The sequence below is a fragment of the Dicentrarchus labrax genome, unplaced genomic scaffold, assembly GCF_905237075.1.
Source record: "Dicentrarchus labrax unplaced genomic scaffold, dlabrax2021, whole genome shotgun sequence".
NCBI lineage: Eukaryota > Metazoa > Chordata > Actinopteri > Moronidae > Dicentrarchus > Dicentrarchus labrax.
The window spans coordinates 5203292-5226562 of NW_026136714.1; the positions used below are offsets into that span (position 1 = coordinate 5203292).

General features: G+C 41.0%; 1 protein-coding gene across 3 annotated transcripts; it reads left to right on the forward strand.

The window, feature by feature from the left end:
* The first annotated feature begins 1280 nt into the window (after positions 1–1280).
* Positions 1281–23144, forward strand: homer1b (homer scaffold protein 1b). Of its 3 annotated transcripts, XM_051421545.1 has the most exons (9): positions 1281–1764; positions 7194–7350; positions 9726–9857; positions 11771–11863; positions 14751–14899; positions 19806–19962; positions 20214–20324; positions 20436–20516; positions 20638–23144. In XM_051421545.1, the coding sequence occupies exons 1-9, from the start codon at positions 1745–1747 to the stop codon at positions 20827–20829; spliced, it is 1092 nt and encodes a 363-aa protein (XP_051277505.1). In that variant the 5' UTR covers positions 1281–1744; the 3' UTR covers positions 20830–23144. The 3 variants fall into 3 exon arrangements, with proteins under 3 accessions (XP_051277505.1, XP_051277506.1, XP_051277504.1); XM_051421544.1 differs by lacking the exon at positions 1281–1764 and having other exon boundaries at positions 6773–7350; XM_051421546.1 differs by lacking the exons at positions 1281–1764; positions 19806–19962; positions 20214–20324; positions 20436–20516; positions 20638–23144 and adding an exon at positions 15206–16899 and having other exon boundaries at positions 6770–7350.
* The last annotated feature ends 127 nt before the right edge of the window (positions 23145–23271 follow it).

Sequence of the window (23271 nt, forward strand, 5' to 3'; positions counted from 1 at the left end):
CTGTTATTCTTATAGCTCTGTGAGTTCTGTGACCCACTTTGACCCACTAGTCCATCATCATTACATTCATTCATTATGTAAGTAGGCTAACTGAGCTCTTATCATATATGAGTCTCCAGATTCTCTGATTTGTAGCCTTTGGTTTTTCTAGGTAAGACTGACTTAAGCCATGCTATAACATTTCTAAATTTCTAAATTGAGCCCTGATAGAGTTATTCTCTCACATCCACAAGTTCAGAATTAGATAGTGGCCCTAAAATCTCTTTTTTTATGACTTCGGTGGAACCAATTAAATAACACAAACTCATAAAACAGCTCACAGAGACCCATACTAGAAAATATAAATAAACAACAATAAACAATCGCATAAGAAATAACAAGTACACTTATAACAAATATTCATATGGGTGCATAATTAGCTTTACGTTATCTTTAAGTCACGCTTTTGGATTTGCCCTATGTTTGCAGGCTGCCAAAGACAATTGATTTATTGACAGCCAATAGCCTAAATAACTCATGGAGCATGAACTGGGTTGATTACTAGAAAATTGTGTTATCTTTCCGAAAGCAGTGACCTGTTCACTGACTGGACATAATAATACAATACTGCTGCTAGTAGATACAGACAGGGGAGAGAAATTACATATCACATCCTTGGAATAACGTTTTCTCTCAGCATTTTGTAAGTAGGCCCAACAAACTTCTTATAAAACAACAGAGCATCAAATGGCATCAGTCCCTTGAGCACCGAGTGACGTCACTGCGGAGGACGGTGTCGTGACGTAGGCAGTTCAATACTGACAGCGATCTGAGTGGGAGGGAAGCGGATGCATCAGCCAGATGTGGAGCGGTTTTGGGGGGCGGGGTGCACATAGGGGTCCGTGGTTAGGCTTAGATCAATAAAGCAGAGACATATAGCTGCAGCAGAGAAAGCGCAGGATGTTTCATTCAATGCAAACGACTCCACATACCAGTACGTAGGCTATGTAAGGAGAGCCGGCATTTGTCACGTGAAACACACAAACACACACACACACACACACACACACACACACACACACACACACACACACAAAGGTATTAAATTGATGTTGCAGAAAGCACAAGATGCTGTGGGGTTAGTTCTGGGGCCACATGAGAAATCGGCTTTATTACAGAAATGCGCAGGTAATAGTGAGTGTGTGGTATAGCTGTGAAATAGCTGTAGTCTGGGCGAGAGAGTGGGGGTGTGACATGTGAGCCTATGGTAATGAGAGAGAGAGAGAGAGAGAGAGAGAGAGAGAGAGAGAGAGAGAGAGACGCGGGTGGACAGTGGGATGCTGTGCGTTATACTGGCTAAATGAGGGTTGTCTTTCCAAGTTCAGTCAGCAGGGCTTCTCCACCCTTCCAGCGAGGATCTGTAATTTACACGACAACAGCAGGGCGCCTGTCGGATCTCCATTGGACTCTGCGCTGGATCTCCCACAGCACTGCCACTGCTGCTGCTTCTCCATCACCAAACCCTCTACGCCGAAGGACGAGAAGAAGATCTGATTTCCGTGCCATGTGCAGAACGACATGTATGTGTGATTTCATGCGGTGACAGTGGAGGGGAATGGAGCAGTTGTCATCAAATTCCTGCAGACGCACCGACGGTGATACATTGAGGGCTGTCGTGTAGAGAGAAGACCTTCATACGCAGCAGCCAATCCGAGAGATACATTTTTATTGCCAGCGAAAAGGATCGTTAGTCAGGTCGCCTTCCATGTCATCCACAACAATGGGGTAAGTGTGATTATTATCCCACAGGCTGACTGAGTCCCCTTTCCCTCCTTTCTGCATTCATATCAGCTGCGGCTGCCTCACAGTGTATGAACTTCCCTGTCATGGAAACCACACCACGCATAACACGACAATGACCTGGGTGTATGCGTTAAAATGTATCTCTCTGTCTAACATGACGTCTAAAAAACCTAATGGTGGCTAGTTCAGGTAGTGCTGTAGTGGTGAGCCTTGATGTGCTGTACACTAAAACCACAAATTCTGACATATAATGAAAGAACTTTATTCCTCTTTCCCCTCAGAATATGCTGTTTGCCAGAATAGAAATGCACGTTGGGCCCAACATGCTGAGACACAAATGCTAGTGCAGAAGTTGCCCCATCATCAAACTTTTAGGATTGAAATAGTGGGATAATCTGCAGTGATTCTCAAAGTGGGACTAGCAGTGGGTCCCACAGGGTTTTTTTGTCAGGGGTTCTCACCTTAATGAAGCAAAGCTTAAATTCCCTAGTATTGCACAAGAACAATGAGAGTGATTTAAGATGCTGTTTTTTCTAGGTCTCTCTGTCCCACTGTTTACTCCCCACCTACATTACAGACAGTTATGTAATTCTTAAAGAAGGCATGTGTAACAACAGCATTTCTTCTCAAGTATGCTCAAACAGAGATCTGTGGTCTGATGTAGCTACTGTACATCCTGTTCTGGGTCCTGCTCTAGAGAAGGTTTCAGAACCGTATAATGTCAGAGCAAGGGAATGTCAGTAGCAACAATGCTGCACTAGGCTCTAGTGACAGAGAGAGGCTTTCTGTCTCTATGGCAGCACAGTGACCGCTACCTTACACATCCTCAACAACAGGCACCCATCAGTGAAATATCCGCCTACTGCACAGCGCTGCTCATTTGCATGTCCCTTAACCCTGCGCTCAGCGGTCCATTTCCCCCACCAAGCCTGCCGTCCATTAACAGCTGTCTCCCGCAGTTCATTGTGATTAATTGCACAGCAGGAGGTTAACAATATGGCACAGGCATGGTGCGATTTCAAGGCATCAGCCAAAACTCTTGCATTAACTATTTACAATACACTGGAGGCTTCCCAGGGCCCACTCTGCCCTCCTACAGTGTGGGCAGCACATCATTCAGCGGTCTCCCACTCAGCTTCGGCTCTCCACTGGGCTCTGCCACACTGGTGACTAAGTTACTGTTATGCAACTGACTCAATGACTCAATTGATCTACAATGGAATAAATTGTAAACTGTGATTCAAAGCACTATGCTGCATACAGTGTGTGTATTAAAGTCTGAATATGTGCAGGTGCAGATGAGATGAAAGAGTACATATGTGCAGATCTGTTGTCTGGCTACCTGCCTAGCAGTAATGGCACAGACAGAGTCATATTTCACTTCTGGCCTCATGGCTGAATACCAAGCCAGTTACAGCTCTAATGGTAATGGCACAGAGGAGAACATTAGTGTTGGATGAGAACTGGAGATGCCTATCAACACTGTCTCTGGTGCGCTCTCACTTCCTTGGGCAAATACAATCAGTGCACAGACGGACTTGGTTTCTCTCTCTGTCTTTGTCTTTGCCGTTTGTGTGGGTGTGTGTGTGTGAGAGAGACAGAGAGAGAGAGAGAGAGAGAGAGAGAGAGAGAGAGAGAGAGAGAGTGTTCACAGGCACATCTCAGGTCATCCAAGCCGCTCCCAGTAGGTAGAGCAACAGGGAGCTCTCTCATTAATGACATCTCTACCTTAAATAAGATCTACTTGCCTTCAAGCTCTTCTCCGTTAAATTAATGAAAAACTCTGGAAACAGGGACAACTTTTAGAAGGAGGTAGGGTGGAGGTGGATGTGTCAAGGGATAGTGAGATCTCTGGACCATTCATTATGCTTCTGTTTCACTGTCAGTGTTTGCAGGAAAAGGGGCAGCAGCACAGATAAAAGGGACACACTGAAGTAGAAAATAATGCATCCTTTTATGGTATAAGTGATGTGTGTGTGAGCTGTTTGGTTACACACTGTGACTCAATGACTGAGTTTTCACATCTGTGCATCAAACCCCTGAAGCACAAGATGGGCTATTGGTAACACTTGTTGCCGCTCCTGGAGCTGCAGATATGTGTGTGTATGTGTTCATGTGAAATGCCCGTAGGCATTGGTACAGTGTTGTTCAATGATCAATACTTATGTTAACACGTGTAGAGTTGACGTGTGTGCCATAGCTCAACATATTTTAAATAGTTGGTTCACCCCGGTTACAAGATACAACAAACAGTGATAACTAGCCATGCAGGAAGTTTTTGTTTCATATTTTATTTGATCCTGTTTACACCCTTTTGTAAGGCATGGCCCATCTCTGTAAATAGTTTTCATTTTCATTTTCTGTAGTCGAAAACAGTTCCAATACAAACAGTTCCCAGTAGATTACTAAAACTAACAGGGACATTGTTTCTGGGAAGATGTATTACCGTTTAGATGTATTTTTCGTTCACTGTCATTAGGTTGGAGGAAGACATATCTCAAAACAAAAGATCAAAACTATTATGGTTAGGTACCACGAGAGGTAAGTGAGAAAACGTGTGGGTACATATGTTGTTGTAATTTGTGTGTACTAACCCTTTAAATAACAACACACCTGGCAGTTAAGTTTATGTAGCAGTCCACCTGTAGTCTCATTCCTTTCTGTTTTCCAAAAATGACTACTACTGACTTAAAGTCTGGGTTTAAGAAATTGCTAATGTCATCAATAAAAGTAAAGGAACATCTAAAAAACGTAACATTTGCCTACCAACATTAGTAACAAATACTCAGTTTTCCAGAACACATCATTTCACATAATAACAAAATAATTTTAAAATGTTATATATTATAACACAGCATACAGTTTATCTGTGTGTTGCTTTCCTTATTATGGCTCTTACACCATCCATTCCTTCTTATTAACATCCGACGTTATGTCAGCAAAAGTGTCTCAGGCACACAACTTGTACACATGAATCTGTTTGACACTTGACCATTTTCCCGTAAAAACTTTTCTCTGAAAGTTCATATTTAAGCAGCACACAGTCATACTTAGCGTAATTGTTTATACCACACTGCGTAGCAGTTTGGAGCTTCCCACTCCCTTCATCTTCTTCTCAGCGCTCCATCCTCACATACATTCATCACCTCCTCCACGTTCTCCTCATCCCTCCCTTCTTCTCTCACTTCGTCACTCTCCCTCCCTCTCTCATTCTGCCCGCCTTCTCTGTCTGTTTTAAAATTCACGTTCTTTACCTGCCCTTGTGTCATGCAGTACACTCTGCATGCTAAACACCTCCTCCTCTTCCTCTTCTTACTCCACGCTTTCTCCTTTACCACTCATTCGCATCCCACTGAAATTACCCTCTCGCTAACCCACTCTTTTCCTTTTTTCCTTTCCTCTCCTGTTTTCTTTTCCATTTCCTCTGACCATGTTGCTTTTGTTTTCACATTCACACCCTTGTATGCACTTCTGTCATGGACTGATGTAAGATAGACAGCATATTAAGGCTTTCCCTATTCCCTATGTTGTGTCCCTATTGCTAAATCTGTGTAGCTGCCATGCAGCCTACATGCTACTGCTGGAGTTCATCGCTCGAGTGCAAGAGGATCAACGCATTCTGAATTGACCTCCATGCAAGCCCATAACTGGTAACTCTGTCAAGCTATTGGCTCAGACCAGAATCACTGTAGAAAAGACTAGTGTAGAGCATGTATGGTGGAGCTGATTATGAAAATGCCTGGTTTTGAGAAAGGAAAATGTATATGAAAATAATAGAAAATAAGAAAGCAGCATTCAACTTAAATTACATTCGATCATTTATTGTGCTGTCTTTTAAAAGTTCGTTTGTAGGAGTAGGTATTGCTTTTTTTGACAACTGGTGGGTGTCGTTTTGGAACAGAACTCTTTGGCACAGGCATTCATGTAAAAATCAAAGCACAAGAATGTTGCTGTGATTGGTACAAACACAATCAAGCAATAAGAAGTGCAACATTTGCCACAGCTCCATCAAATTACGCAATGAAAAACAGTGCCAGTTGCCAAGCGGCTATTGCACAGATCATACGGACAGGCCGTGGTTGTGTGATGTGTGCTGGGAAAGAGTTGAAATGACTCACAGTTCCGCCACTTACACTGCTGTCGATGATTATGATAATTCGCGCACAGCACTCCACAAGCAGCTTTGTGGAGCGACATTAATCATCCCAGATTCACTCTCTGACTTCCTATACTCTTCACATTCCCCATCATTCTCTTTCTCCTCCTGTCTAACTTCCCTCTCTCTCTCCCTGTCTCCATGTTTTTCTTTCTTTCCCAGTCTTGGCTAATCACACACAGGAGGGGTGCTGCTGCTGAATTTTAATATTCATTTATACAGCAAGCCTTTGATGTCCCCCATCACCCCCTCAGTGCAGTGTAAGCACTTCTCTATCTCCTGCTCTGCCAGCACTGCCAGCCCAGAATATCTCCCTCTGCACCCTGCGCATTGAGTGTGTGTGTGTGTACTGACTGTAGATATTACCCAAGAAGCCCCAACAATGCTGGAATATATGAGGGCATTGTAAGAGCAAACTGAGGAGTGAGAGATAAATGGACAAAGGGTGAAGGTGGCGCATGAGTGATGGTTGAATGGATGGTCAAAAAACAAAGAAGACTCTTTTATAATCACCTACGTTAATGTGGTTTGAGTTTCACACAGAGGTCAATAAGGAATTAACTCATCTCAAACCGAGGAGATCATCTACAGATCTAAGCTACTACACAGACACAAATCCACATATAGCCTACACTCACACATCAATACAGATTTATAATTCCATCACGTCTGTGTCACAGTGTGTGCATGTTTATATATGCACATGTATTATGTGTGTCTGTGTGGAAACTGCAGCTCTGTGGGGTGTGTCTTTGGTAGTTAACCATGGCCTACTGTCTATATTTAGCTTTAAATCCTCTCCTTTCCCCCCTGTGCTCCCCTGTGTGACCCTCGCTCAGTGCTGCAGGCATTCCCATATCAGAGCATTGAGAGACGGCGCTGCCTTACACAGAGAGAAAGACAGAGAGAGAGTTTCTGTTGAGTAGCTGCATTTAGTGTATTGGTTTCCAAGTAGAAAGATAATGTATCAGAGGAAGTGTAGACTTAAGGTGTATGTGGGAACTCTGCTGTAGCTTGTCAGTTCAGTTACTGTAGCTTGTTGTCCATGTATACAAGGCAATGAGTGTATCTAGTAGTCTTTTCACAGGCTCTCTTTCTGTGGTGTAACTATGGAGGATGGCGAGTTGGTAATTCGGTTGCCAGGGCGATCAAACTCCCCCGTAGGCAACAGGAGTTTCGATGCTGGTGGTGGGTTTGGTGAGACGTTGGTATTGCGGCACAAAGAGGTTCACAACTTCTTCTTCGTCCCCTTTAGGGAGCAGCCCATCTACAGCACTCGGGCCCACGTCTTCCAGATTGATCCCAACACTAAAAAGAACTGGCTGCCCACCAGCAAGCATGCCGTCACTGTCTCCTACTTCTACGACAGTACGCGCAATGTCTACCGCATCATCAGCCTGGATGGCACCAAGGTGAGCAGTTGATTGTTATTGTACACCTTTCACACTCTGTTGCACACAAAACACACATTTCATCATCCCTCTTCTACTGCATCCATTGTGTAATTTTAATTTCTGCCAACTGATATGGTTTTATGAAGATGTCAAACAGTCTTTCAGGAGATTTTAATGGCGCTGTGATCCACTGAGTGTTAATGGTGTTAATAAGCTCTGCACTGGAATCTAATGTGCACACATCTTAAAAGAGCTCATCGTTGCAGCCTATCCCAAGACTGACAGCTCATGTTACATTGTGTGTATGCTTGCAACTACTGTATTTGTGTGTGCATGTCTGTGTGTGTCTGACTGCACTTCAGAGTGTACACTTAATGTCTCAGGATATTCTTGTTAGAGATCTGAGAGGGATATATTTGCTGGGCATGGTGTGATTGAGGCAGAGGAGAGTTCTTTATAGGGACAGGCCAGTCTCACACATGCACACTCTCTTCCAGTTATGGAGAGAGGAGGGGTAAAGTTAAATGAGAGAAACAGATGACAGAGTGAAAAGAATGTGTGGAAGGAGAAATAACTAGAGCGTCAAAGACAGAAAAAGTATGAAGCCAGGTGAACGAGAAGGTTGGAAAAAGTTTACTGATGGAATCAAAGCAAAGTCGCGCAGTTTGCATTCAGTGATCATCAAGTGTGTGTGAACCACTTCTAGTGGTCAGTTTTGGGAACCATCTCATATCATAGAACACTCAATAGATATTTGATCAATAAATTCAGCTGTTGTGTAACACACATTCACTGACTGCTACCCTTCCAAAACTCATCATTATGTATTGATGGCAATCAGAATGTCAACCATTACACAACACTGATAATTGATTAACAATTAATTTGTTCTCTATTAGTGTTACTTAACAAAGGAAGTTGAATTATATAAGATTTAGAGGTAGTCTTTGCCTCACATAGATGTTCTATAAAAGATAAAAAACAGCATCTGCCTCTCAATACTTTCTGACTTGCACAACCCTGTCTGTTACACTAAGCCGAAGCCCATTGGTTTCTACTGAAGATGTTAATCTTTACAAACCAGTCATGAATATATACTTATAGTTGGGCACTCAAACAGTAGTATATAATGCATTGGTTGGAGACTATTTTCAGCAGCAGATTTGGTGCTTTAGTAAGTATTTACAGCAGCGGGACTGAAAATAATCTACACTGCCTAACTTGGGCATTACAATGAACTTGGTCTGCTCAAGCTCATTGCAATGGAATAATGTGTTATGGTAATGATTAAGCAATGTGTAACCAGTGCAACCGTGTCACTCATTGATGTATTTTTAATAGTTATAAGTCTATGTCATAGAGGAATAAACTATACTTTGCATTCACAGACAATACTTGTCAGTTGGATCAATATATCGTTGGTTTATGAGTTTTCACAGGTTTTGTTGACAGTAAGGAAAATATTGCCTGAATTACCCTTTAACTTCAATCATTCACCAACTTTAAGCCAGACCATGGCCACCACCTCATTTCCTCTCTATCAGATATTTCTATCTGCCATCCTGCCTCTCTGCCATGTCTGTACGTACATGTACATGCTTCTGTTTGTGTATTGCTCTTTGTGTCTTACTGATGTAGGACCACTGAATCCATGGCTGAAGGTCAAACTCAGCAGCTCCCTTTTCAAGCATAGATTTTCTTTTATTGGTGGGTGTGAGCCTGCGCTACTATAGACCGGAAGCTATATAATGTTCTCTCAAGCTAACCCTGTCTCTCACATACATACAAACACATACACAAACAGAACTAGTAGTTTAGATAAAGTATAGTGCCATAATTGTTTGTTTTTTTTGATTAATTGATTAGTCATTAAGTGTATAAGGTGTAAAAATTGGGAAGCCTTCTCAATTACCCAGAAACTCCAGGTGACGCATTAAAATACATTGTTTTGTCCAACCAACTGTGCAAAAACCAAAGATTTTCAGTTTACAATTATACAAAACAGAGAACGTAGAAAATCCTCACATTTAAGAAGACATTTTTATGAAGCATTTTGTATCAGTTGACTAATTGGTTAATCCACTAATTGTTTTGGCACTACTGCAGTACTGTTTGGAGAGACCAAGAGAAACATGATCGAGGCACTAACACCAATAGTAGAAAGATAAAGACTTTTTTATTGATATTTTTATTTGTAGTCCTGATTTGTGGTGTGAATAATCTTCATTCAGACACACAAAAAGCACGTGTTTAAAATCTCTTTTTCTCTTCATCTGACCCTCTCTCTCTCTTGTAGACACACATACACACTCACACACACATAAACACATTAAACACACTGCAGTAATAAAGTTGATTTAATATGTATTAAGTGGGTTACCTCTGTCCTGCAGGCAATAATCAACAGTACCATCAGTCCCAACATGACGTTCACAAAGACCTCACAGAAGTTTGGCCAATGGGCGGACAGTCGAGCAAACACTGTCTACGGCCTGGGATTCTCCACTGAGCATCATCTAGCCAAGGTACCACCCCCATCCACACACACACACACACACACACACACACACACACACACACACACCTTCTCACCCAGTCCCTGAGAAAGGATGGCATTTCAACTTTCTTTTTACCATAGTTGCTATAGCTTCTCGTATAGTGTAGAATCTGGTTTTTCTATATATATAATATCTCTCATATTAAAGGCATAATGACGTGATCTTGTGACCTGAAGGTTATCCGATCAGGTGCTCTCTCATCCCTCAATTACTAATATCTTAAACTTATCATTTCCTCCTTAAACAATTTGTACACTTGTGTTTTATAAGAGTAAAATTCGGGAAAATGACCAGTAGTACAAAGATGGACACACTGGTGGGTACACCAGAGTTTAAAGGTGCACTCTTAACTGTTTTACATACTGATTTAGTTTAGTTTATTACTATTGAGAAGTACTTTATAATGTCTTCTGTGACTCTGGAGGGAGCAATCTAAAGTCTGAAAAAGTAATCCTTATGATAATACTAAATTGCTGGAGTACTCCTGCAAGAATAAACACAGCGCTCAATCACCAACTATGACTGTAAGGCAGTAAGACAGTAATACAGTTACTACAGAACAGTATGTACACTCTTCCCAGGGTAATAAATAAGAAACTAATAATGCACAATAATTGACTTTAGTCCATTATTTTCCTATTTTAAGAGTACAATGATTGTTTAGTGTCACTGACTTGTCTTGTTGTGATCTTGTAATATATAATTTGTTCTCAGGTTTCAAAAAATACCTTAATGATACTTTATAAATAAATAAAGCTCACAGTAACAAATAAAGGTAAATTGTATTTAAAATTCAGTTCATTGCCAAGCTTATATTATTGTCACAAATCAGAGAGAACAAAACAATAAAGTAAAAACATTTTTTAATAAAAAAAACAAAACTTCTTCCACTTTCCCAACTTCTTGGCTAATGTAGAGCTTCTTTTGTTTAACTTATTTACATTGTCTGGAGCGTATCAATATGCAGTTTTAACCGGCCAATTAAAAGTATTTTCTGTGGTTTAAAGTTGAAATAATCAGATTCACTTCTCAGATAACTGCAGTGCCAACTCTTCTGAAGCACTTACACTGAGAACTACTGCATTTAGATGACTGTACCAGAACTATAATATTGCACTGAAGTGAAATGATATTGAGTTACTTGTTGCAACTCCACTAATGGCAGACACAAGACCGGCTCCAGCAGAGTTGTCAATTTGATTTCCTCACCACTCAATCCTCTGCAGTACTGTATCTACGAAATTACTCTGTAACACTGTGGGAGTAGTGTCGGTGATGAACCACACCCTAAAGGGACATTGGGGAGATGTGCTTGTGTGTAAGTGCCAGAGTGTTTATATTTGCTCAAAGCCCCTCAGCTGAGCTCACCTTACTGCTTTAGGCTCGCTGGATGTATCTTTGCTCTTGACTAAAATAACCCCAGAGATCATCTTCAGCCACTGACAACTTCTGATTAAAGGCAAAAACTCAATGGGGAAAACACAATAACACAGTCTGCTTCACCGTATACGTGTGTGTGTGTGTGTGTGTGTGTGTGTGTGTGTGTGTGTGTGTTTGTATGTGCATATGTGTATGTATGTGATAGACAGGTTACTACAGTGACCTAGTTAGCTCATGTTTCTGCTGAGGTATTATGGGTAAGGGCCTTCTTGTCTAAGTTCAACTGTCGTTATTGGCAACAGCTTCTCCCTGTCCTTTCCCTGGCTTCACAGCTGACCTATTATACACTGATCTCTGTGTGTGTGTGTGTGTGTGTGTGTGTGTGTGTGTCTGTGTGTGTGTCTGTGTGTGTGTCCATGCACATATGGCTTTACTGAACAGATTAAATCATATTATTGTATGAATTTCAGTCCATACTGATGGCTGTCCTCTGTGTCCAGTTCGCAGAGAAGTTTGCAGAGTATAAAGAAGCAGCACGGCTTGCTAAAGAGAAGAGTCAAGAAAAGATGGAGATGGCCACGTCTCCCTCTCAGGTACGTTCAGGCTACGCTTTCCTAACTCCACCTATTCTGTGATTTTTTCCCTCTGGTGTTATTTAGTGTGATTTATTATCACAGGAGACGTAAAGACAAAGAAAATAAGAAAGAATTTGATAGAAAATAAAAAAGAGTCCTACTTAAGTATAAGTACAGTATTGTCAGCAAAATGTGCTTAAAGTATCGAAAGTAAAAGTGGAGATAATATGCCTCATTATTGCATTATTAGGTTGTAGTAGCGTTTTATTTTTACTAGTTTTAACATTATATACAGTTGGTTTAGTCCAGTTGCTCCCAACCGAGTGGTTGGACCCCTCCAAAGGGTCACAAGATAAATCTGAGGGGTTAGGAAATGATTAATGCGGGAGCAAAGAACACAGAAGACTAAGCTTTACTTCACAAGTGTGTGTTCATTCTTTTGATTTTTTTTCTTTTTAATCTTAGCATTTTTTTGTGAAATAATAGAATTTTATTGCTTTGACCATGAACAGTTATTTGAATAAAATGGTAACAACTGGAACATGAAAAGAGGTTCCAACCAGAAATGGCTTTTTGTGAGGGTTCAAAAGCCAAAAAGGTCAATCTTTTAATTAAATTGTATTTAAGTTATTCATATGTTTCTCTATATAAACTCAGTAATTATATCTGTCAAATAAATTTGTGGAGTAAAAAGTACATTATTTTCTTCTGAAATGTATCATAATTCTAACTATAAATGTAGCATTATAAATGCAAATAGAGAAGTACAAGTACCTCAAAATTGTACTTAAGTGCAGTAGCGTTCCACTACTGCATGCTCCTGGGAGATCCTGACACTGAGGTTAAGAATTACAGTCCTTACATATTATACACCACACAATATGGTTCATTTTCACTGTATGTATCTAGCCTATACATTAAAAGAAAAAGACAAATCTGTCTGTGGATTCACCATAAATTAAAGAACATAATTAGTTTGTATGTTTGCTATTTGTTTGTGTGGGATATCTAGTGTTTTAGGGCATGTGTAACTGCGTCTGAGAGAAAATTAGCTTGTTTCGGAGGAAAATCCCCAGAGAAATCTGTTCTTTAATCTAAAGGCTGTTAACAGGCTTCATGTCCTCGTCTGTTCATTATGAAGGCTAGGGGAGCAGCCCCCTGCTGTACTGCGGTCTATTACTTGTACTATTAATGCTGCGGCCCGCATGGGCTGAAATGCTACAGTACATTGTGCTTCCCATGGGAGGATGTTTTTTAATGAAGCCAAGTGGACAGCTTCGCTCTCATCAGGGGTTGAAGGCTATATGTGCATTGGCCACCACCACACAATAGTGGTGGAAGTGGAGCGATTGCTTTAACGGTAAAGGCTGCAGCATTCCTGCTATAAGACTGCAGTTGTCTGCTGAAGCTGTCTGCTCTGTTTCACTACTGATTGTCACTGTTTCACACACATGCCTGCTGGCTTTTTTTTCCTAACCTTCAGATCTCTATTCTCTCCTCTGAATAAACTGGAAAACATGAGAGAGGATTTATTCCATTATAACAAAATTAGATAACACAGAGCTAAATGCTATATGCTGGTCCCAATAGGCCAGACCCCAGTGGAAGTGCACCATGATACATGGTATACTAATGAATGTGGAGCGCAAAATGTAATGCCAGCCCTAATCTTCCTCTTATCTCTCACTTCCTTCTTGTCCATTAGAGACATACAGGCAGTGTCATTGTGCTACTGTATTGTGCCCAAGCCCTGAGTCTTAATAGCTTTGTTTTATGTACGTGCAGCAGCTAAATGATTTGTCTCTCGTATAATTCTGTGGTTTTATGGGATATAAAGATAAGCATTAATCTGTAGTTCTGCAATTTCCCAGTGCCATAGTAAGCTATTTATTGGCCTATAGGCATGTGGAACTGCTCACTAAGATGCTCATATTTTTAGCACCCCAGCAAGAGCTTTATGAGAGTAAGAGACAGCATCTCCCCCACCCCTAAAAACACATAAACACACCTCAATTATTTCTCATGTCAACTCCGTATAGGGGAAGAATGATGCAAATGAATGTATGAGTTTGTTTTTATCTGGTAAGAAGAGGTCATTGAGATCACTCAAGTTAATTATCTTATATTTAATAATATTAATATTATAAAATGATTTTTTTGATTAAACAATTAGTCAATTGACAGAAAATTAATTGAAAGCAATTTTGATAATAATTGAATTACTTTCATTGCGTTTCTCAGTTTTGTAATCATTGCAGATTAATTGTCTCTGAGTTTTGGACTATTGATCTGACAAAACAAGAATTTTAAGACGTCACCTTGGGCTCTGGTGCTGAAATGTTATTGGGTAAACAATTAATTGATTAATTGTAAAAAATTAAAAAGTTAAAAATAAAAGAAATTCAGTGATGAAAAGTTGCCCCAAAGGGGTGCTCTTATTTTTCCTTTTCACTTGAGCCACAATGTCTATCTTTGCATATGCTAAATACTACCCAGTAATCTAAACAAATCACTGTTTCTACTTTTGGTAATGTTAAACGCACCATTTCCTCTACGCCTAAGGCTGTGTCTCTGGCAACTAGAAAAGCAACTAGGAACCATTAGTGTAAGAACTAAAAGTGTAGCAGATGTAAAAGCTTTTGTGAACTCACTATAGGTTAAATCATTACTATTTTAACATAATATATAATAATATATTTTATTGACATTAGGGAGTATCATACAGATATTTATAAGGAAATGTCAGGGAATGTTGTTGAGCTTGATATGATATCACAATTTTTTCATGCCTTATAATCATGACTAATTGTGCGAATAATAATAAAATGATTAACATATAGTTTGGTTAAATATATATTTGACTGATTATTTGATGTCTAACCAGTAGTACATGTTTCACATGTAGGAGTCTCCAGGAGGTGAGCTCTCATCACCATTGACCCCTGTGACTCCGCCCATGGAAAACATCAACGGCACAGATGAAATCTGTGACACGACTCCCAATTCAGACACCCTTCCAGGGCCGGCACAGAACGCACTGGCCTTCGCACACAGGTAAATCCCACACTGTGATGTGTTCATTGTCCCGTGTTGTCATGTTTACCACAGTACAGATGTACAGTGACAGTACATCCTGACCATTTACACTGTCACCGTCACATTTCACATAGATTACACACTACAATACTAAAATATATGGTTTATTATGATTTTTTTCTATGTTTTTATGAGGCACAGAAGTACATACCTCTCTCCTTCTATGTCTTTCTTCTCGTCTGCGTGCACCTATATATGTTACATGTCAGCATGGGAGTGAATTCCCTCTATTCACTGCTGCTCTCTCGTGTTTTTCCTCTCTAGGGAGCAGTTTAAGACTTGTCGGGTCTGCTCTTTCTGATAGGGATGTCATTACAAGTCCAGACTACTGCGACATCATAACTACGCAAAAAACAAATGTTCAGGCACAAACTTTTCAAAAATAAGAGCCTGATTGCAGGTCAGCAACAGGGAGGGTCTTCTTTACAATAATGCACTGCCTGTTTACTAACTGCTAATGAATAAGGTAACAACAGCGTGCCATCACTCCAGTCAGAAGGAACACGGGCGAATTATCAGTGACATCTTACTCACACACACGGACCAGCAAAATATGTTACTTTAAGTGTTTCTCAGGAATGAGGAATTATACACGTGATTATTTTGTCTAATCTAAGCATGCTTTGTAAGGAAACTCACATATATTTATAGTTTTATGTTTGCCTACTGCAATGCAATAATATCTCTATGCATGCACCACTACTGTTGTATACATTCCTGTTGTCTTAGTGTCCTGTTAGCAGACTGAATATTGAAATGGGTAATTCACATTCCTTGTGATTGTGAGATATACAGTATATTGTGTAAGATAAAGACGTCAAAGTGCCATGTAAATATGTTTGATTTGTATAATGGCTTTCTGAAGAGGTGTGGCTGTGAGGTTCATCACCAAAAAGGTGTTGATGAAGCGTTTATGTAAGACTTATATAACATACTGTGGGTAGTGGGAGGCAGAGAAAGAGCAAGACAGACAGAGAGAGAGAGAGAGAGATTGTGCGTGTGTGTGTCAGAAACTGGGAAGAGAGAACGATAGAGAGGTGCACTGTATAAAATCTGTACATGAGTCACCGCTACCTAAACAGCCACCAAGTGCACACACACTCACTACAATAAATAAACTGAACAGGAGGTCATGGATAATCAGTTTGAGTCATTTGAGTGAGTGAAGTGAGGAAATGTTCCTATTATCTACTGTCACCTGTAGTGAACTGTACACACAGGTCTTTTCATTTGTAAAATCTCTGTAATCTTGTGATACTCATTTCATTATTTCTCTGGCTGCGATTCTTATTAATTAAAGATATCAATCAATCGCATAATGTATTATCATTCTTTTTTGCTTAACTATGGGTGTCTTAGAGGAGACTTAAAATACTTTTTGATTTTTGAAGATCATTGTAGAGGTCTTTATAGATAGAGGTATTTTCATTAGGGTGTTAAAGTCTGTAAAGCTGTGACAAGCTCAAGTGCAAATGCTTAGAAATCCCTACCGCTACATCATGAACTCTGTAAGGCTACACAGATCTGAGTGTGCAGAGAGAGCGGGATGTAGAGAGGACACCCACTGCCTGCTGCAGCATTGCTGCTGATGTGTCTATTAATGCTGCATGCGTGGGAGACGGGGTCGACTCTCAGCATTCGCAATGGCAAGCATGGACGTAACAAGCAAAACCACATTTTCTCAGAGGCATATGCAGAGAGGGTAGATGATAGCACCATCCAGATATTTTATCAAATAACCCTCTCTTTTTCTATCTTTTCTCTCTATAATTCTTACTTCCTAAATTTAATATCTACTGTGCATCATCTCACGTTACCTTTTACAGTAGCTCTATCCGCCTCCCATGTGCCTCAAACTGCAGTCAAAATGTATTTTCTGGCAATTTGTGTAATGTTGTATAAGCCTGTAGTTGATTTAATAGCACAAAGAAAAGAATAAAATGTTTTTGTGTTTTGAATGTGTTTACTTGTATATTACTTCATGAGAGTTCAGACCTACATATAGAAACAGAACTGCATACGCAAGTGTGTGCATTCTTTTTGCAGCAGATCTCTAGGATTGTCTTGGTTTGTCTCCCTGCCATGTGTCTGGAATTAGATGATGATAACATATACACCACACTGCTGCTTAGCGGGGCTGTGTAGGCAGGTATGTGTGGGTGCAGGGGGCAGAAGAAGAGAGAGGAGGATGAGATACAGGTGTATGCAGGGCTGTGAGAGGTTTTTTTATATTGCAGGATGTAGGCAGGTTTGGCAGGTCTGCAGTGGAGTCGTTTTTGAATGGTTTTATGAATATTGGAAGACCTTTTGTTGGGACTGCCTTGGCTGCATGTGAATGGTCTTCTAGTGTTGGAGGATGTAGGCGTCTGTCGGTGGGCTTGTGGTAGGCTCGTGTGAACGGAGACAGTGCCGAAGTCATACGTCAGGGTGCCATGAGCGCTCCTCAAGTGCTGCCATGGCAACTGCTCTGGCTCCCTGCTTCTTGAAGTGCTCCATGCGGAGGAAGAACCTACCTGACAAGCACAGTGGTCAGGACACAGCAGAAACACAAGAGGGCTGTAGAAAACCTTCAGTGTTATGCAAGTTTATGTTTTGTGTTTGGTAGCTTTATTGAGCATGGGAGGAGCAATATACTTAACATTTTGAAGTAGTAAAACACAAAATAGAGTGTTAATTTTTTATTCAGGAGTCATGGTATATTGGCAGTGTGTACAGAATATGTCCAAACCAGAAAAAAAAACATTCAAAATTAAATCCAGACAACAAACAAGAAATTTATTTTATATTAATTAAAAGAAAAAATGCAATAAAGAATCAACCTGATACTCCACAAAAACTGGTCCTGTGCTCTCTTGTCATGAGATATTTTTAGTTTTTTAGAATATTGTTCATGTGAAACAAATAAAAACAGATAAACTCTGTAACACTAATTCCAATCTTCTGTATCAGATTAGAAAAACAGTTTTAAACTGATACAAAGACAGTTGCTTCTTCAATTCAGCATCACACAACTGGCTCTTGCATGACTAGCAGTGGAATTACAACAAAATTACATAATGATCAGCAGCTAAAAATATCAATAGCTAATAAAATCCTCATGACAAGACATTCATATTGTGTACATAATTACAACATCTTTTCAATCAGCAGCTCAGTGACACAGCAGCAACTAACTTACCCTCCATGTGTCTCAAACACCTTCAGCTCTGCTCTGCTGTCTTCAGCCAGAATTGTGCTCAGGTGCCCTCCTGAAACCTTTCAGCCAGACTCATTTAATGAAGACGAACACCAGTGTCAAAACATCTTGCACTCTGTATTATCCTCTAATTCTCACTCCATCGCTCTCCCATGCTTTCTCCGACTGTCTCCATCTTCACATCTTAGCGTCTCGCTTGCTCTCCTGCTCTCCGAGCTGGTGTGTGGGGTTTATACATTGGCGGGGCTGCGTGCCTTGGTGACAGCATCGCTCCATGTGTGTATGTGTGTATGAGTGGTTGTGTGTCAGTTGATATGTGCAAGTGTAGGATGAAGTGTCGTCTCCCTCCTATGCGTCACACATGCAGACACACTTGCACTCACAGAGGGGGTGGCTGTTGTGTAAGAACTGAAGGCGCCGTGGGAGTCCAGAGTGAATTAGATCTGGGCTTTCTCTCTTTTACACTTCACAGAGTGGGTGTTATGGCATAGTGGAGTACTGCTGCAGTGTGTGAGCATTATATATGTGTGTATGTGTCAGTGAGGGGGTGGAACAAACCCGAAAACAACATTGTTATGGGTCATACACAGACCCTGATCACTTCTTGAGTGAGCTAAGCTTCCTTTTGTGTTTTTCTGTGTATGTGTTTCCACCGCTTTGAGGAATTACTGTGAAGTATGTGGGAGTAGGAGCACCTTTTCAAAGGAACTTGACTCGATTTCGGTACTCGACAACGTTTAGGTCTCTCATACAGTCTCCCGCCCAAGTCAGACATTATGTGAAAAACAGGGAGCGAGCATTATGTAAATCTTAAATGAATGCCTGCAGTGCTCATATCTAACAAGGGAGAATCACAGCAGAAGCATTTTCCCTCCAGAAAATTTAGTTTATACATATATCTTATATTACACTTCAACTCTGAACTATCGACTACCCAGCTCATATTCAAGTTTTTTTTTCTCCTACACAGGCCTCTCCATCATGAAATTCAATCACATTCAATCACTTCTCCCTTATCTCTCATCTCATCTTCTCATCTGTGAGTAGCTGGACCAGATTAGGCTCCAGCCAGTCTGAGGATATAATCTCAGATTACAACTCATGTGGCAGACAGCTGCTTTCACAGCTACTGGCCAGGAAGGGCCGACCTCCAACTTGAGTGCCCACTGCAGTCTTTGTCAGATTTCAGTGCTACAGCGAGATGGATGCATGCATGCATGAATTACTGACTGATCCCACTGAGCACAGGCCTAGGGCATCAAGGGGTCATGAGGCCCTGGACTTTACCTGCAAAATGTCAATCAAAGACATAAATATGCTCAAAATGACAACAAAGAAACTCAAAATGACCCTAAAGAGACTTAAAATGACTAGAAAGACACTCTTTCAGTCCTCAAAATCTCTTGCTCCTAAGTAGGAAAGGCAGGGGGCCTTGGGTGGATGGATAGATAGATAGATTATACATTTATGGATGGAAGGATAAATGGATGGCTGCTCACAAACAATAATGGTTCCTTCACACTCACAACTTTTTTTTTTCAAATTTCATGAGTTTTCAGATAAACACAGCTTACATCTACAACATGAAAACATGAGCACTTATCATCTTATATTACTGTTGTGGTCATTTGACATGTATATGTATATGTATGTCTCTGTGTTCTGCAGCCCCGCCATGACAAAACACTGGGAGGCTGAGCTGGAGGCACTAAAGGGGAACAATGCCAAGCTAACGGCAGCTCTGCTGGAGTCCACAGCCAATGTCAAACAGTGGAAACAACAACTAGCTGCCTACCAGGAGGAGGCAGAGAGACTACACAAACGGGTGAGGGATGGGACACAAATGCTTGCTTGTTTTTTATGTGTGATTAATTCCTTCAAATCAAATAGAAGTGATCATTTGGAACGGATGGTGTGAAGTCAAGATGAGAGGACGGGAGAAAAAAATAGAGAGGAGACATGAGTTTTGGCATGAGGGAGAGTAAAGAAGTGGTAGTCTGGAAATGAAAGCTACCTCGAGATCAGGAATCTGATGTATCAATCTCTCTCCTTTTGATCTCCATATTGTCCTTTTAGGTGACGGAGCTCGAGTGCCAGAGCAATCAAACCCCAGTGATCAAATCACAGAAGACTGAACTCAACCAAACCATAGAGGAACTGGAAAATACACTAAGGGATAAAGAAGAGGTGTGTGCATGTGTGATAGGGTGGAGTGCCCTGCTTGAAATGTAATGGCTCATGCAACAACACCCTACATTCATGCTACACAGCCTTTTAATCTGTTTTTATGTCCTCCAGGAAATGGAAAAGTTGAAAGAGGAATTGGAAAACATGAATGACCTGATGGAGCAGAAAGACACCCTTACCCAGAAACTTGAGGTGAGTGATACAAGATATTAAACATAACTGTTCCCCAAAGTATCAGTGCGTCTTTGCACTTTGTCATTTCGTACTTCCTAATGACACAAACCTGCCAACAATGCTGTCTCTCTTCCTCCAGGAGACGGAGCTGCGCAGTCGTGTGCTGGAGGAGCAGCTGGCGGGTGCTGAGCAACGGCTGGAAGAAAACCAAGAGGAGCAGGAGAATTTCAGGAAGAGCCTGCGGACGCTGCTGGAGCTGCTGGACGGCAAGATCTTTGAGCTGACGGAGCTCAGAGACACCTTGGCTCGGCTCATAGAGGAGGCCAGCTAGAGACGGGGCTGCCTAATCTTTACAGACAGAGCCATATGATAATTTACACCCTCACAACCCCCAACTCACCCACACCAATCCTACCCACCATGCCCTCCTTCCTCCTACACCTCACGCACATTAAATCTGAGACACTACACTGCCCTGATTCTGATTTTGCTCAAAAAGGGCAGCTAACTCCCCATTTTTACCTTGCAGGCATCAAGCTACAACCAACCGCAGGCACTCCTGTAGTTCAAAACAACACAGGGACTACCTCATCTTGCCTTCTGATTGGCTGGTGTAGGCGTAACCTTGGTTGAATTGATCTCCAGTCGTAGAGATGCCTGTCATGGCACATTGCAACTGCCCCCCAAAACCCACCCACCCACACACTCACAAAGAGTTAACTTGAGAACTGTGCCTCAGTGCCATCTGCTGTTTGACTGGGAGAGCTGCAGTACAGCTTGCAGCATCACAACATCACACACACACACCCCTTTTCTTCCTCTCTAAACTGCCCCCGCCCCCGCCCCCAAGGGGAATGTTGAAAGTCATGTGGAAATAATTGCTGTTAAGACTCAGAGAACTGCGCCAAAGCTGCCAAATCCCCCCAAAATATTGTCCTCTAACTAGCAGATGCTTTGATCCAAAGTGACTTACTGTACAGAGAAGTGCTGAACAGAGAAACAGAGTTCCACGTTTGAGCTCGGGCTGCCAGCGGAGTGTCACTGGAAACAGAGAATTAAAGGACGGCTCTCAACAAAACAGTCAGTCTCACCTATTGGCCTGTGGTTACATCAAAGCTGCTCCCTGGATACACAGGACTGCTGGGAAATGAAGTTATGTTTAATTCTCCAGCGTAAATGAATGACTGCTATATATCCACAGCCTATTTAAAATCCTACATGATAGATGAGTATTGAATCTTCCAGAGGCATTCTTCATGCCACCCAGAAATTTTAGAGGGCATGTGCCCGTGTTAGATTTGACATGAAAAGTCCTGTATCCAGACTGCTTCCACCGTCACAGACAACTGACCTGTCTTCCTGCCAAACTCAGTGTGGTGTGTGTTCCCGAACAAGGCCTGATCTATGACAAAGCGTGTGCCTTCAAAGCACATATACGTGGACACATGTTTGTATATAATATGTGTGTGTGTTTTGTGCTGTGAGAGAAAGACCCTGTTTTGGGACATCAAGGCCCCCCCACACACACAGACACACACACACTGAGCAATACCAGACAGGCTCTATATGACACCTCTATCTAACTCTATCAGGTACTCTACTCAGTGGACTCATGCAGATAGGTCAAATGCAACTCAGCTGATCCCCCCTGTCCGACAGAAAGTGTACTACTGTTGACCGCGAACCTGTGTGGCAGCCCTGTCTGGACGAAGTAGTGCATCATGAAGGGCTTATAGAGTGTCATCTACGTGTCCGTAAATCTCCACCCTCAGTGAAGCTGGCCACAGATTTTCACTCCCCACGAGTGAATACAGAACTGTACTCAGTTTCTATTCTTTTTTACACAAGATATAACACTGATGATATAATAATAGAACTGTATAAGACAACTTTCTACTCATGACGACATTGTAAATGAATGGATGGATAACTTAAAAGCAGTAACACCCTGCGGTGGCTTATTGTTGTGTATTAACCCATGAAAAAGTATTGCATAGTTATTATTGAGTATCTAGTCTGTAGGTAAACAATGAAAACCTCTTCAATATATATTTAAAATTTGTAACGACACAATGTAAACACATAGTTTCAAACGTTCTTTACCAAAACATGCACTTATAAAGCAGCTCCTGTACTGGTAAAAATCTATAACTGCATCTTAAAATCTGTTCATTTAAAATCACTGAATTTCTAAAAAGCTATATCCTCTCATGAAAGGCTGCTTATTTTACCTTTCAATTGAGCACCCTGTTTGCACTGTGTTATTACACTTTTGTAATTACATTATATATCAAGAGATTTGCATTAAAAGCTAGCACAGCATAATTCTGTACTTAAAATATTGTAGTTAGCTACACTGGTTAATACACTGGAATAAGACTCATGTAAAGGGTAAAGTTACCGTTTTTGTCTGGTTTAACTTTGACAGTCGAATGACAGAGATGGAATACCTTGATATTAATGCTATTGTTAATGAATGCCTTTGTACAGTAGTGGATAAGAAGCTTTTCATTCTCCTGTTTTGTAACTTATGGTATTTAAATGTAGGTATTATTATTGTATTTAGAGGTATGAGAAGACTGGCAATATTTTTGACTATTTAAAGTAATTTTGAACTCATGATATTAAAGAGGTACCTCAGGCTAATGATGTTCGTAGATTGGTGAGACTTGTGTGTTTGCAGGTGAAAGGATTTACCAAATGCTGGTGAAAAACGATCAGGAGATACACCTGTTGGTGCTTCAGCCAAACTAAATCCTTTGTTGAATTCAAA